The following is a 14,085-nucleotide window of genomic DNA, read 5'->3' as shown; positions in this document are numbered from 1 at the left end:
AATCTGATTGATTGCTTCTGTGGACAGGTGTCTTTTATACAGGTAACAAGCTGAGATTAGGAGATCTCCCTTTAAGAGTGTGTTCCTAATCTCAGCTTGTTACCTGTATAAAAGACACCTGGGAGCCAGAAATCTTTCTGATTGAGAGGGGGTCAAATACTTATTTCCCTCATTAAAATGCAAATCAATTTATAACATTTTTGCCATGTGTTTTTCTGGATTTTACACTGTTCAAATAAACTTACCATTCAAATTATAGACTGATCATTTCTTTGTCAGTGGGCAAATGTACAAAAATCAGCAGGGGATCAAATACTTTTTTCCCTCACTGTACATACATACATACATGCATACATGTGTGTACAGTCGTGGTCAAAGGTTTTGAGAATGACACAAGTATTGGTCTTCACAAAGTTCGCTGCTTCAGTGTTATGAGATATTTTTGTCAGATGTTACTATGTTATACTGAAGTATTATTACAAGCATTCCATAAGTGTCAAAGGCTTTTATTGACAATTACATTAAGTTTATGCAAAGAGTCAATATTTGCAGTGTTGACCCTTCTTTTTCAAGACCACTGCAATCTGCCCTGGTATGCTGTCTGGGCCACATACTGACTGATGGCAGCCCATTCTTGCATAATCAATGCTTGGCGTTTGTCAGAATTTGTGGGTTTTTGTTTGTCCACCCACCTCTTGAGGATCGAGCACAAGTTCTCAATGTGATTAAGGTCTGGGGAGTTTCCTGGCCATGGACCCAAAATGTCGACGTTTTGTTCCCCGAGCCACTTAGTTATCACTTTTGCCTTATGACAAGGTGCTCCATCATGCTGGAAAATGCATTGGTCGTAACCAAACTGTTCTTGGATGGTTGGGAGAAGTTGCTCTCGGAGGATGTGTTGGTACCATTCTTTATTCATGGCTGTGTTCTTAGGCAAAATTGTGAGTGAGCCCACTCCCTTGGCTGAGAAGCAACCCCACACATGAATGGTCTCAGGATGCTTTACTGTTGGCATGACACAGGACTAATGGTAGCGCTCTCCTTGTCTTCTTCAGAAAAAATTAAGAGACCACTGCAATCTTTTCTTAAATCAGCATCTCTACATGTATGACAGCCATTCCATTCCAGTGTCTGTTGAATTCCAACACAGGCACACCTCATTCTACTGAATTAGGTACTGATTAGGTGATCACATGAACCAAATGTTATTTAACGAGGAAAAGTAAAAACCACTGCTGTGGTCATCACTATCCTCTTGCAATAGGACCAGCTGGATGGCAAAAACAGTGCTAATAGTACCTCAAAAGTAATATTAATAAAAAAATAACTATTGACCATGCCAAAAGAGTTGAAAAGGAAAGTTTTGAGTGAGGAAAAGGGTTCAATTCTGGCTTAGGGATACAGTGAGCGTCAGGTTGCTTCCATCCTTAAAATGTCAAAGATGTCGGTTCATAAGAACAAGGTCAAGCAGCAGACATTGGGGACAACAAAGCTACAGACCGGCAGAGGGCAAAAACGACTCTCTACTGACCGGGATGACCGCCAACTCATTCGAATGTCACTCAACAATCGTAGGATGACATCAAGTGACCTACAAAAAGAATGGCAAACGGCAGCTGGGGTGAAGTGCACGGCGAGGACGGTTCTAAACAGGCTCCTAGGGGCAGGGCTGAAGTTGTGCAAGGCTAGAAAAAAGCCCTTCATCAATGAGAAGCAAAGAAGAGCCAGGCTGAGGTTTGCAAAAGACCATAAGGATTGGACCGTAGAGGACTGGAGTAAGGTCATCTTCTCTGATGAGTCCAATTTTCAGCTTTTCCCAACACCAGGTTGTCTAATGGTTAGACTGAGACCTGGAGAGGCCTACAAGGGATCGGTGATGATCTGGGGGTGCTTCAGCAAGGCTGGAATCGGGCAGATTTGTCTTTGTGAAGGACGCATGAGTCAAGCCACGTACAAGGTTGTCCTGGAAGAGAACTTGCTTCCTTTTGCTCTGACATTGTTCCCCAACTCTGAGGATTTGTTTTTCCAGCAGGACAATGCGCCATGCCACACAGCCAGGTCAATCAAGGTGTGGATGGAGGACCACCAGATCAAGACCCTGTCATGGCCAGCCCAATCTCCTGACCTGAACCCCATTGAAAACATCTGGAATGTGATCAAGAGGAAGATGGATGGTCATAAGCCATCAAACAGGTCACCCAACATCAATGTGAAAGACTGGTGGAGAGCATGCCAAGACGCATGAAAGCTGTGATTTGAAAATCAGGGTTATTCCACCAAATATTAATTTCTGAAATCTTCCTTAGTTAAAACATTAGTGTTGTGTTGTTTAAAAATGAACATGAACTTATTTTCTTTGCATTATTTGAGGTAGTGTTGTCAGACATCTTTTTTGTTATTTTGACCAGTTGTCATTTTCTGCAAATAAATGCTCTAAATGACAATATTTTTATTTGGAATTTGGGAGAAATTGACGTTATTTGTCGTCTTTCAGCCACGACTCGGTGAAACATAAGATATTAGTTTTTAATGTTACATTGGTAGGATATACGTGCTTGTAGTTCGTCCACTTTATTATCAAGCGATTGTACGTTGGCCAATAGTACCGATGGCAAATGCAGATTAGCCACTCATCGCCGGCTCCTTAGCAGGCACCCCGATCTCCTTCCGCGATATCTGACTTTTCTACTGCAAATGACGGGGATGAGGGCCCTGTCGGGTGTCTGGAGCAAATCCCTCTCGTCGACTCATTAAATAAAAAGTATTATTATTATCAAGGTGAGTAATCGCTTTTCTGATGTCCAGAAGCTCTTTTCTGTCATAAGAGACGATAGCAGCAACATTATGTTCAAAATAAGTTACAAACAATGTGAAAAAACAAACAAAATAGCACTGTTGGTTAACGGCAGCCATCCCCTCCGGCACCATCCTCCTCTGGCTAGCATTAGTTGTTGATCTTGTTGTTGATGTGCGTATATAGGGAAAGATGGCCTACCTTTCTATGGTTGTTTGATCAATAGGACTGTAAAGTTCCCAAATGTAAGAGGACTCGCGTGGTATTTACATATTTGCAGAAATCCATTCGGGTGTATTTTGTGGCTTTTGCCGAAAGCGTTCTAATCTAAGGTTGTACTGTTGCAAGTGCCTGTAAACACACAGTCCCGTTCAAAGTAAATGATGACAGGACCGTGTGGCAATTGGCTTGTTGCATAAAGGTCTACTGTAGCTCTGATTTGGCTATGGCGCACCGGTCTGCATAGACTTCGGTCCTGGACAAGACAGATGTTTTTATTAGGTTTTATTTGCTGCAGTGTCTATTAATTGTCCAAACGCACGGCTGCTTTCCCACTCTATATTGCTATAGAATGTTCACAAATGCTTTACTATACGTAATTCCTAAACATTAGAAGAATTTATGAAAACATGAAAATGACTCGCTTGTCAAAATGTTTTTTTTCTTTATGTCATTCTTCCTGGTGGTATATACAGTTCTTTCGGAAAGTATTCGGACCCCTTGACTTTGTCCACATTTTGTTATGTTAGCCTTATTCTAAAATGGCGTAAATTGTGTTTTTCCTCATCAATCTACACACAATACCCCATAATGACAAAGCGAAAACAGGTTTTTAGAAATGTTAGCAAATGTATTACAAATAAAAAAACTGATACCTTACTTGCATAAGTATTCAAACCCTTTGCTATGAGACTCGAAATTGAGGTCAGGGGCATCCTGTTTCCATTGATCATCCTTGGTGTTTCTACAACTTGATTGGAGTCCAACTGTGGTAAATTCAATTGATTGGACATGATTTGGAAAGGCACACACCAGTCTATATAAGGTCCCACATTTCTGCAGGATTGAAGGTCCCCAAGAACACAGTGGCCTCCATTCTTAAATGGAAGCAGTTTCAAACCACCAAGACTCTTCCTAGAGCTGGTCGCACGGCCAAACTGAGCAATTGGGGGAGAAGGGCCTTGGTCAGGGAGGTGACCAAGAACCCGATGGGCATTCTGACAGAGCTCCAGAGTTCCTCTGTGGAGATGGGAGAACCTTCCAGAAGGACCACCATCTCTGTAGCACTCCACCAATCAGGCCTTTATGGTAGTGGCCAGACGGAAGCCACTCCTCAGTAAAAGGCATATCATAGCACGCTTGGGATTTGCCAAAAGGCACTTAAAGTACTCTGTCCTTGAGAAACAAGATTCCCTGTCTGATGAAACCAAGATTTAACTCTTTGGCCTTCCCTACGGTGAAGCATTGTGGTGGCAGCATCATGCTGCAGGGATGTTTTTCAGCGGCAGGGACTGGGAGACTAGTCAGGATCAAGGGAAAGATGAACGGAGCAAAGTACAGAGATCTTTGATGAAAACCTACTCCAGAGCGCTCAGGACCTCCGACTGGGGCGAAGGTTCACTTTCCAATAGGACAACGACCCTAAGCACACAGCCAAGACAACACAGGAGTGGCTTCGGGATAAGTCTCTGAATGTCCTAGAGTGGCCCAGCCAGAGCCCGGACTTGAACCCAATTGAACATCTCTGGAGAGACCTGAAAATAGCTGTGCAGCGACGCTCCCCATCCAACCTCATAGAGCTTGACAGGATCTGCAGAGAAGAATGGGAGACACTCCCCAAATACAGGTGTGCCAAGCTTGTAATGTCATACCCAAGAAGACTCGAGGCTGTAATCGCTGCCAAAGGTGCTTCAACAAAGTACTGAGTAAAGGGTCTGAATACTTATGTAAATGTGATATTTCTGTTTCTTTTCTTTTATACTTTTACAAACAAAACATTTTTGGAGGGCTTTGTCATGTGGTTTTGTGTGTAGATTGAGAGGAAAAAAACGATTTCATCTATTTTAGAATAAGGCTGTAACGTAACAAAATGTGTGGTCTGAATACTTTCCGAATTCACTGAATGAACAGATTTTAATAAGATTTAATGTTGCTAATATGCTGTCAGTTCCACTTTAAGTGTTCTAGCAATAAACCAGCACAGCTGTTATATTCTGCTCCACACTCATTCCTAAAACGTGCAGAATTTCAGTTCCTCCTCTTTTGTTCCCATTGCAGGTGAGCATGCTAAGCAAGGGCTTCGGGGAAGTGGGGGACCCTAAAGGAGGCAGTACAGGGACGACCAGCGGCTCCCAGTTCTTGGAGCAGTTTAAGACTGCCCAGGCCTTGGCCCAGCTGGCCACCCAGCACTCCAAGACAGGACAGCCCACCCCCTCCTCTTGGGACACCAGCTCTGCAGCGCTGGGCCAGTATGGTAAGAGGACACTCAGGGAGATACTGGGACCATAGGGACAGTTTGGATGGTTGTCAAGTAAAGCAGGGGGTGTACATAGAGGCTAGGCTAACTTGGGTTTGCAGAGAGTTAGAAATGCCTACATGACTGGTATTTCTGGTTACGAAGAGGACACGTCTTATTTGCCCTATGCAAGGTTCAGAATCAGATATTAGTTTTTAGACGTTTATATCCATCAGGTGAAGCCCCTACCTTCCTTTCTCTAATCACCCCCCCCACAGACATGAACGCCCAGCCGGAGCCTGCGGCCAATAGCCCCTTCACAAAGCGCCAGCCCTACCAACCCACCTCCGTGTTGGACGCCTTCCTCCCCCCTTCCGTCTCCTCCTCCCTGCCCCCACAGAGCACCCCCTCGTCCCACATGGCGCCCGCCGTGACCGCCCTCCCCAAGATGGTGGTGCCCCCCCTTGGGCAGCAGGTGTCCCCTGGCTCGCCGGACGCCCAGGGCTCCAGCCCCCTGCCATTGCAGCAGCACAAGCTCAAGCAGCAGAAGAAGAGGACCTCCATCACCACCAAGGTAACAGCTCAACACTGATACAAAGTTCAAGTCAAATTTGATTTGCCACATGCGCCGAATACAACACCTTAAAGTGAAATGCTTACTTACAAGCCCTTAACCAACAATGCAGTTTTAAGAAAATTTTAAAAAGTAAAAAATAGCCAGTCATGCTGTGCCCAACTTCTAATTATTTTCTTCAGGTAACACTTGCTCACTCGCAGCAAACAGTGAGCACACATTCATTTACTTTCAGCACTCTGTTTGCCTAACCCCTATGTATCCCTACATCTCTCTACTTTTTCATAACTTAATTTCCTTGCTTTCTCAGACATCAACCATATCTTTATTATATTTTATTCCAGATCCCAGCGATGCCGGTGGAGATGCCTGGCTCGGCAGACATTTCTGGGCTCAACCTGCAGTTTGGAGCGCTGCAGTTTGGCTCTGAACCTGTGCTCCAGGAGTATGACAGCATCCCCGCCACCACCACACCAGGCAGCCAGGTTCAGAACAGCCTCTACATAAGCCCCAGCAGGTGAGCATTCATACCAGACACAGCTAAATGAGTGTAAGATGGGGTCTTGTACAACTGTAACACCACACACAGACCCATGTGTAGCATCGATCACTTGGCCCCACTTGAGCTTTGAGACTGGACCCCTTCTCCTTTCTCAAAGTAGGCCATGGCTTTATGTAATCTCCCTGCTTCTCCTCCTCCAGTGAGGCGACTCCCTCCCTGTCCAACCCCAGTCAGATGGACATATACGACCAGAGGGCTCCCCAGGCCCGGCGCTACCCCACAGTCTCCTTCCCGCAGAAAGACATGCAGAATAAGGTGAGCCTCCATTCATTCATTGCGCCGTTCATATCGCTATGCCTCCTAGAGATTCATTCCTCCAGTCATATTTCATTGATTCCTAGATAAATGCGAAATAAATTGCTCTGTTCACTTTTCTTTGAACGGCTCCCTCTGTTACTGAATGGACTGTTGCTATGGAAACGTCTCCCCTATGTTAGTGTACCCTAACAAGCCCACCTGAACTTGTTTTTTCAGAATGGATTCAGTTCAATACAGACGCAATCTGTTGAAGGTGAGTCATTTTGGTAGTTGTGTGGGTTTGTAGTGAAGGAAGTCTGAATGTTGAAGTGGGACTCAGCTCATTTCCTGGATGTAGGTTAAGTACTCTGGAGCCATGCCTGTTATTTTGTGGTCCTCTATTAGTATTTTATGGCTATTCATTCAAAGTAACCCTTAAAGGGGGATACAGCTTGGAATGGCAATCTATGGACCATCTCCCCAATCAGACAGTATGTGTATTGTAGAGCTGTCGTCCATCTGGGTTGGCACTAATTCCAGAATTCTCCCGCTCCCTCTCTCCATCTCGTCTCTGTTCAGTCTGCCCAGCTGTAGTGTCTGTGAAGTCAGCCTCAGATTCGGCCGCACCCGCGTCAGTCTCCATGGCTACATTGACGGACAGTGGCTCAGGGCCCGCCTCCTTGTCGACCACATCCAATCAGTCATTGCTCAGCACTCTGGGGCACAATGAAGACCTGCCCCCGAATACCATGCCTCAGCACAGCAAGTAAGATGGTACCCTGAATGGTTTGAACGAAGGGCTTGAGTGATATTTTTTTCAGCTTTCATATTTCAGAAATATTTTGTATACATTTCATGGCTTACAATATCAGATTACTTCATACAGTCAGATATTTTAGATGGGTCATGTACATTCAAGGATATTTATACATTGTTAGAAGGAAGTGCTTCACAGCTCCTAGTCCCGGGGACCCAAAGGGGTGCACCACCCTCATACACCCAACCCCAATGAGAGGTTTGATGGGTCCCGAGGGCCAGCACCAGCTGAGGTGTACGGACAGATATGGTAGCAGATTCTCAGCGGGACCAAGCCATCCACACAATGGGTGCAAATAACAACAAAAGCAACATTAGTCAGTCAAGCAATTTACAAGTCGAAAGGAGGGCCTTTGTAGAAGGTGTATGAAGGGGCCCCTAGCTGGAATTAAAGTGTAATGTATTTTTTATAATTTTAAAAAGTGAATTAAGTCCTGCACGTTTTTCCACTCAATAACTTGTCTCTTGCAAGGATAGTAGAGAAAGCAATTGCAGCCTGCACCAGCCTGGAAACCATTAACCAATTTTTTTCAATTTTCGCCTAAAATGAAGGATATGCATATTCTTGATACCATTTGAAAGGAAACACTTTGAAGTTTGTGGTAATGTGAAATTAATGTAGGAGAATATAACACATTAGATCTGGTAAAATGTAATACAAACAAAAAAACATGTGTTGTCTTATTTTTTATTTTATTTCCATCTTTGAAACGCAAGAGAAAGGCCACAATATAATATTGCAGTTTAGGCGCAGTTTAGATTTTGGCCACTAGATGGCAGCAGTGTGTGTGCAAAGTTCCAGATTGATCCAGTGAAGCATTGCAATACAAGTCTGCCCAAATGTGCCGAATTGGTCAATTGATACATTTCCAAGTACATAACTATAGAGAAGATACAAAAATGATATGGTAATACAAAATGTAAGTTTACACACTCCCAGGAATGTCATACATGATGGATCATTAGCTTATACACTAAGTTTCACGCATCTAGATGGCGGGGTGGGTGTGGAGCCAGAGACAGCAGGGGTTCAAACTGTAGAACCCAGTTCCTACTTTTTGAATATAAAAAATGATTTTATCAAACAAAACGATGCTACCTTTTATCTCTGGGACCCTTAGGATGACAAATCAGAGCAAGATTACTTAATGTAAGTACATTATATACCTTCAGAGGTGAATGTATCAAACCAGTTGCCGTGATACGTTTCTTGTTGTGCACTCTCCTCAAACAATAGCATGGTCTTTTTTCCTTGTAATAGCTACTGAAAATTGGACAGTGCAGTTAGATTAACAAGAATTTAAGCTTTCTGCCCATATAAGACATGTCGTATGTCCTGGAAAGTTTGCTGTTACTTACAACAGTCAGGCTAATCACATTAGCGCACGTTAGCTCAACCGTCCCATATACGGGACACCAATCCCATAGAGGTTAAACCAGTAGGTACTAGACCAAAAGGTGCCATCAAATCAAAGGTTATTTGTCACATGCGCCGAATACAACCAGTGTAGACCTTACTGTGAAATGCTTACTTACAAGCCCTTAACCAAAAATGCAGTATTAAGAAAATGGAGTTAAGAAAATATTTACTACATCAACTAAAGAAAAAATAAGAGCAACAATATTAGAACAATAACGAGGCTATATAAAGGGGGTACCGGTACCTAGTCAATGTGTGGGGGTACAGGTTAGTTGAGGTAATTGAGGTAATATGTACAGGACCAGTCAAAAGTTTGGACACCTACTCATTCAAGGGTTTGTCATTATTTGTACTATTTTGTACATTGTAGAATAATAGTGAAGACATCAAAACTATGAAATAACACATATGGAATCATGTAGTAACCAAAAAAGTGTTAAACAAATCAAAATATTATAAATTTGAGATTCTTCAAAGTAGCCACCCTTTGCCTTGATGACAGCTTTGCACACTCTTGGCATTCTCTCAACCAGCTTCATGAGGAATGCTTTTCCAACCGTCTTGAAGGAGTTCCCACATATGCTGAGCACTTATTGGCTGCTTTTCCTTCACACTGCGGTCCAATTAATCCCAAACCATCTCAATTGGGTTGAGGTCAGGTGATTGTGGAGGCCAGGTCATGTGATGCAGCACTCCATTACATTTACATTTACACTCCATCACTCTCCTTCTTGATCAAATAGCCCTTACACAGCCTGGAGGTGAAAAACAAATGATAGTCTCACTAAGCGCAAACCTGATGGGATGGCGTATGCTGTGGTAGCTATGCTGGTTAAGTGTGCCTTGAATTCTGGCTTTCGCAGATTCTGCCATTACTCTCCTGAAGTTGCCGGTAATAGGCTACACGAGGAGTCGGCAACCTTTCTCATGAATGCCAATTTATCTTACCACTTCTACCGATCTGCGTGCCAGTTATGGTTTTCATATGCACATTTTCGTGAAACAATTTCGTTTAATTTATAGGCATATATCAATCATTGTCATCTGGTTTAATCAAAATTCTATAAAGATCTAAATGAAAATTATACAAACCTAATGAAGTAACTTCTATTGCCATCTATATAAAATTAGTCTACATAAAGCCAATAAATAAAACATTGCAGCCTGCAAGTAGAAAATATCCTGATTTTAAAATAAATATCTTATAAATCACATTGGCAACACATGGCCTGTCTGCAACGAGCTGTCATCAAGGCAAAGGGTGGCTACTTTGAAGAATCTCAAATATAAAATATATTTTGATTTGTTTAACACTTTTTTGGTTACTACATGATTACATGTGTTATTTCATAGTTTTGATGTCTTCACTATTATTCTGAGGCATGAGGACTGCAGATGTGGCCAGGGCAATAAATTGGAATGTCCGTACTGTGAGACGCCTAAGACAGCGCTACAGGGAGACAGGACGGACAGCTGATCGTCCTCGCAGTGGCAGACCACGTGTAACAACACCTACACAGGATCGGTACAACCGAACATCACACCTGCGGGACAGGTACAGGATGGCAACAACAACTGCCCGAGTTACACCAGGAACGCACAATCCCTCCATCAGTGCTCAGACTCTCCGCAATAGGCTGAGAGAGGCTGGACTGAGGGCTTGTAGGCCTCACCAGACATCACCGGCAACAACGTCGCCTATGGGCACAAACCCACCGTCGCTGGACCAGACAGGACTGGCAAAAAGTGCTCTTCACTGATGAGTCGCGGTTTTGTCTCACCAGGGGTGATGGTCGGATTCGCGTTTATCGTCAAAGGAATGAGCGTTACACCGAGGCCTGTACTCTGGAGCAGGATTGATTTGGAGGTGGAGGGTCCGTCATGGTCTCGGGCGGTGTGTCACAGCATCATTGGACTGAGCTTCTTGTCATTGCAGGCAATCTCAATGCTGTGCATTAAAGGGAAGACATCCTCCTCCCTCATGTGGTACCCTTCCTGCAGGCTCATCCTGACTTGACCCTCCAGCATGACAATGCCACCAGCCATACTGCTCTTTCTGTGTGTGATTTCCTGCAAGACAGGAATGTCAGTGTTCTGCCATGGCAAGCGAAGAGCCCTGATCTCAATCCCATTGAGCACGTCTGGGACCTGTTGGATTGGAGGGTGAGGGCTAGGGCCATTCCCCCCAGAAATGTCTGGGAACTAATGGGGTGTCTTTGTGGAAGAGTGAGGTAACATCTCAAAGCAAGAACTGGCAAATCTGGTGCAGTCCATGAGGAGGAGATGCATTGCAGTACATTGTGGTCCTCTGTAGCTGAATTGGTAGAGCATGGCGCTTGTAACGCCAGGGTTGTGGGTTCGATCCCCGGGACCACCCATACGTAAAAATGTATGCGCACATGACTAAGTCGCTTTGGATAAAAGCGTCTGCTAAATGGCATATTTATTATTATTTTTAATGCAGCTGGTGGCCACACCAGATACTGACTGTTACTTTTGATTTTGACTCCCCCTTTGTTCAGGGACACATTATTCATTTCTGTTAGTCACGTCTGTGGAACTTGTTCAGTTTGTCTCAGTTGTTTAATCTTATGTTCATACAAATATGTTAAGTTTGCTGAAAATAAATGCAGTTGACAGTGAGAGGACATTTCTTTTTTTGCAGTGTGTATATCAGTGCTTTCGGAAAGTATTCAGTCCCCTTGACTTTTTCCACATATTGTTACGTTACAGAATTATTCGAAAATTGATTCAATTCATCAATCTACACAAAATACTATTTTCAGGTCTCTCCAGAGTTGTTCAATCGGGTTCAGGTCCGGGCTCTGGCTAGGCTACTCCTGCATTGTCTTGGCTGTGTGCTTACGGTCGTTGTCCTGTTGGAAGGTGAACCTTCGCCCCAGTCTGAGGTCCTGAGCGCTCTGGAGCAGAGTTTCATCAAGGATATCTCTCTACTTTGCTCCGTTCGTCTTTGCCTCGATCCTGACTAGTCTCCCAGTCCCTGCCGCTGAAAAATATCCCCACAGCATGCTGCCACCACCATGCTTCACCGTAGGGATGGTGCCAGGTTTCCTCCAGACATGATGCTTGGCATTCAGGCCAATCTTAGTTTCATCAGACCAGAGAATCTTGTTTCTCACGGTCAGAGTCTTTAGGATGTCTTTTGTCAAACTCCAAGCGGGCTGTCATGTGCATTTTTAGAGAGGAGTGGCTTCCGTCTGGCCACTCTACCATAAAGGCCTGATTGGTTGAGTGCTGTAGAGATGGTTATCCTTCTGGAAGTTTCTCCCATCTCCACATAGGAACTCTGGAGCTCTGTCAGTGACCATCGGGTTCTTGGTTACCTCCCTGACCAAGGCCCTTCTCCCTCGATTGCTCAGTTTGGCCGGGCGGCCAGCTCTAGGAAGAGCCTTGGTGGTTCAAAACTTCTTCCATTTAAGGATGATGGAGGCCACTGTGTTCTTGAGGACCTTCAATGCTGCAGACATTTTTTCGTACCCTTCCCCAGATCTGTGCCTTGACACGATCCTGTTTCCGAGCTCTAGGGACAATTCCTTTGACCTCATGGCTTGGTTTTTGCTCTGACATGCACTGTCAACTGTGGGACCTTATATAGACATGCCAAAATCATGTCCAATCAATTGAATTTACCACAGGTGTACTCCAATCAAGTTGTAGAAGCATCTCAAGGATGATCAATGGAAACAGGATGCACCTGAGCTCAATTTTGAGTCTCATGGCAAAGGGTCTGAATACTTACGTAAATAAGGTATTTCTGTTTTTAAGTTGCAAAAATTTCTAAAAACTGTTTTTGCTTCGTCATTATGGGGTATTTTGTGTAGATTCCTGAGGACTTTATCAAATATAATCCATTTTAGAATAAGACTGTAACGTAACAAAGTGGAAAAAGTCAAGGGGTCTGAATACTTTCCGAAGGCACTGTATATGTTAATGCTCGACTAAAACAATCTTGGTCGACCAACAGCCTAACGACCAAACAATCGACCAGTCGACTATTTGGGGTCAGCCCTAAGGAAAAATGTACCCATATACATGTTGCTTTTCCCCTGACCTTGTCTGACCCACCTGAAATACTGAACAATTGTAACCACCCCCCCCCCCCCCCCAATGCCTGAACCCACCATAGGCTCAGGCCCAACCCTGGACACCTCATTGGCTCTGGGTCTGAGGTGCACATTATGCTCCCCTAGTCTCCCGACACTAACTTCATTTATGAGTCCATCTTAGGTAAAAATTAAAAGTTACAATAACTTTTTTTTTAACGGGGATCATCGATGATATATTACAATTAGAAGACAGCGGAAAAAATATGTACATAATTCATCCATTGAAAGCTTTTGGAGTCGGGCTCCCAGACACAAACCAGGACCCAGGACTGGGTCCAGCGCGCTTCGTATACCAAAATAACATATAGCCGTAGCTTGTCTGTTAGCCACACATATCGCATTGCTATAAGATTGTGTATTCCCTTATATAAAAATTATCATAAAAATAAAGACCAATGGAAGAAATAGACCAGAAAATGTACAAGTTGAGTAATTATCTACTTACGCCTTCATAATACAACGAAAATAGGCATGATAGTTTCAATAAATAGGGCATGGCCCGGTAGTATTACCTTGCACCGGTGTCTTTTTTGGTAAGGTTATTCTCTGCTAGGAAGGCAGCGGCTTCAGCCTTGGATACGAAGGACAACACGTTCTTTATGTCCATGAAGGCGCTTCTCTGCTTCTGAATCTCCACAGAGTATTCGGGATCCGTGCATTTTTAATGCTCAGATGGCCCTTCCCTCGAGAGTCGTATGTGTAGTTTGTCTTGGAATCGCATAAATCTTACCTAGACATTGCACGATGGGTGACCTGGTGCAGGGGGGCCACTTGGAGACCTGTGCACAATTTCTAGGTCAATTCGTAAAGGGATACTGGAGCCGAACAGGTTGAAGAATGCTGTAGGATCCTGATTTTGAGTGACATTTGAAGAGTTTGGATTGAACAGTCGTGGTCAAAGGTTTTGAGAATGACACAAGTATTGGTCTTCACAAAGTTTGCTGCTTCAGTGTTTTTAGATACTTTTGTCAGATGTTACTATGGTATACTAAAGTATAATTACAAGCGTTCCATAAGTGTCAATGGCTTTTATTGACAATTACATTAAGTTTATGCGAAGAGTCAATATTGGCAGTGTTGACCCTTCTTTTTCAAGACCA

General features: G+C 43.8%; 1 protein-coding gene across 10 annotated transcripts in view; it reads left to right on the top strand.

Annotated features, from left to right (window-relative positions):
* Positions 1-14,085, top strand: part of ubap2l (ubiquitin associated protein 2-like) — an 84,156-nt gene that overhangs the window by 41,402 nt on the left and 28,669 nt on the right. For all 10 annotated transcript variants that reach the window (XM_045226288.1, XM_045226296.1, XM_045226291.1 and 7 more), the window contains 6 exons: positions 5,072-5,267; positions 5,528-5,823; positions 6,168-6,340; positions 6,526-6,640; positions 6,860-6,896; positions 7,202-7,388. In XM_045226288.1, the coding sequence (XP_045082223.1) occupies positions 5,072-5,267; positions 5,528-5,823; positions 6,168-6,340; positions 6,526-6,640; positions 6,860-6,896; positions 7,202-7,388 (1,004 nt within the window). The remainder of the gene's footprint in view (positions 1-5,071; positions 5,268-5,527; positions 5,824-6,167; positions 6,341-6,525; positions 6,641-6,859; positions 6,897-7,201; positions 7,389-14,085) is intronic.

The sequence above is a fragment of the Coregonus clupeaformis genome, chromosome 17 (assembly GCF_020615455.1).
Source record: "Coregonus clupeaformis isolate EN_2021a chromosome 17, ASM2061545v1, whole genome shotgun sequence".
NCBI lineage: Eukaryota > Metazoa > Chordata > Actinopteri > Salmoniformes > Salmonidae > Coregonus > Coregonus clupeaformis.
This window is presented reverse-complemented; position numbering and strand designations above follow the sequence as displayed.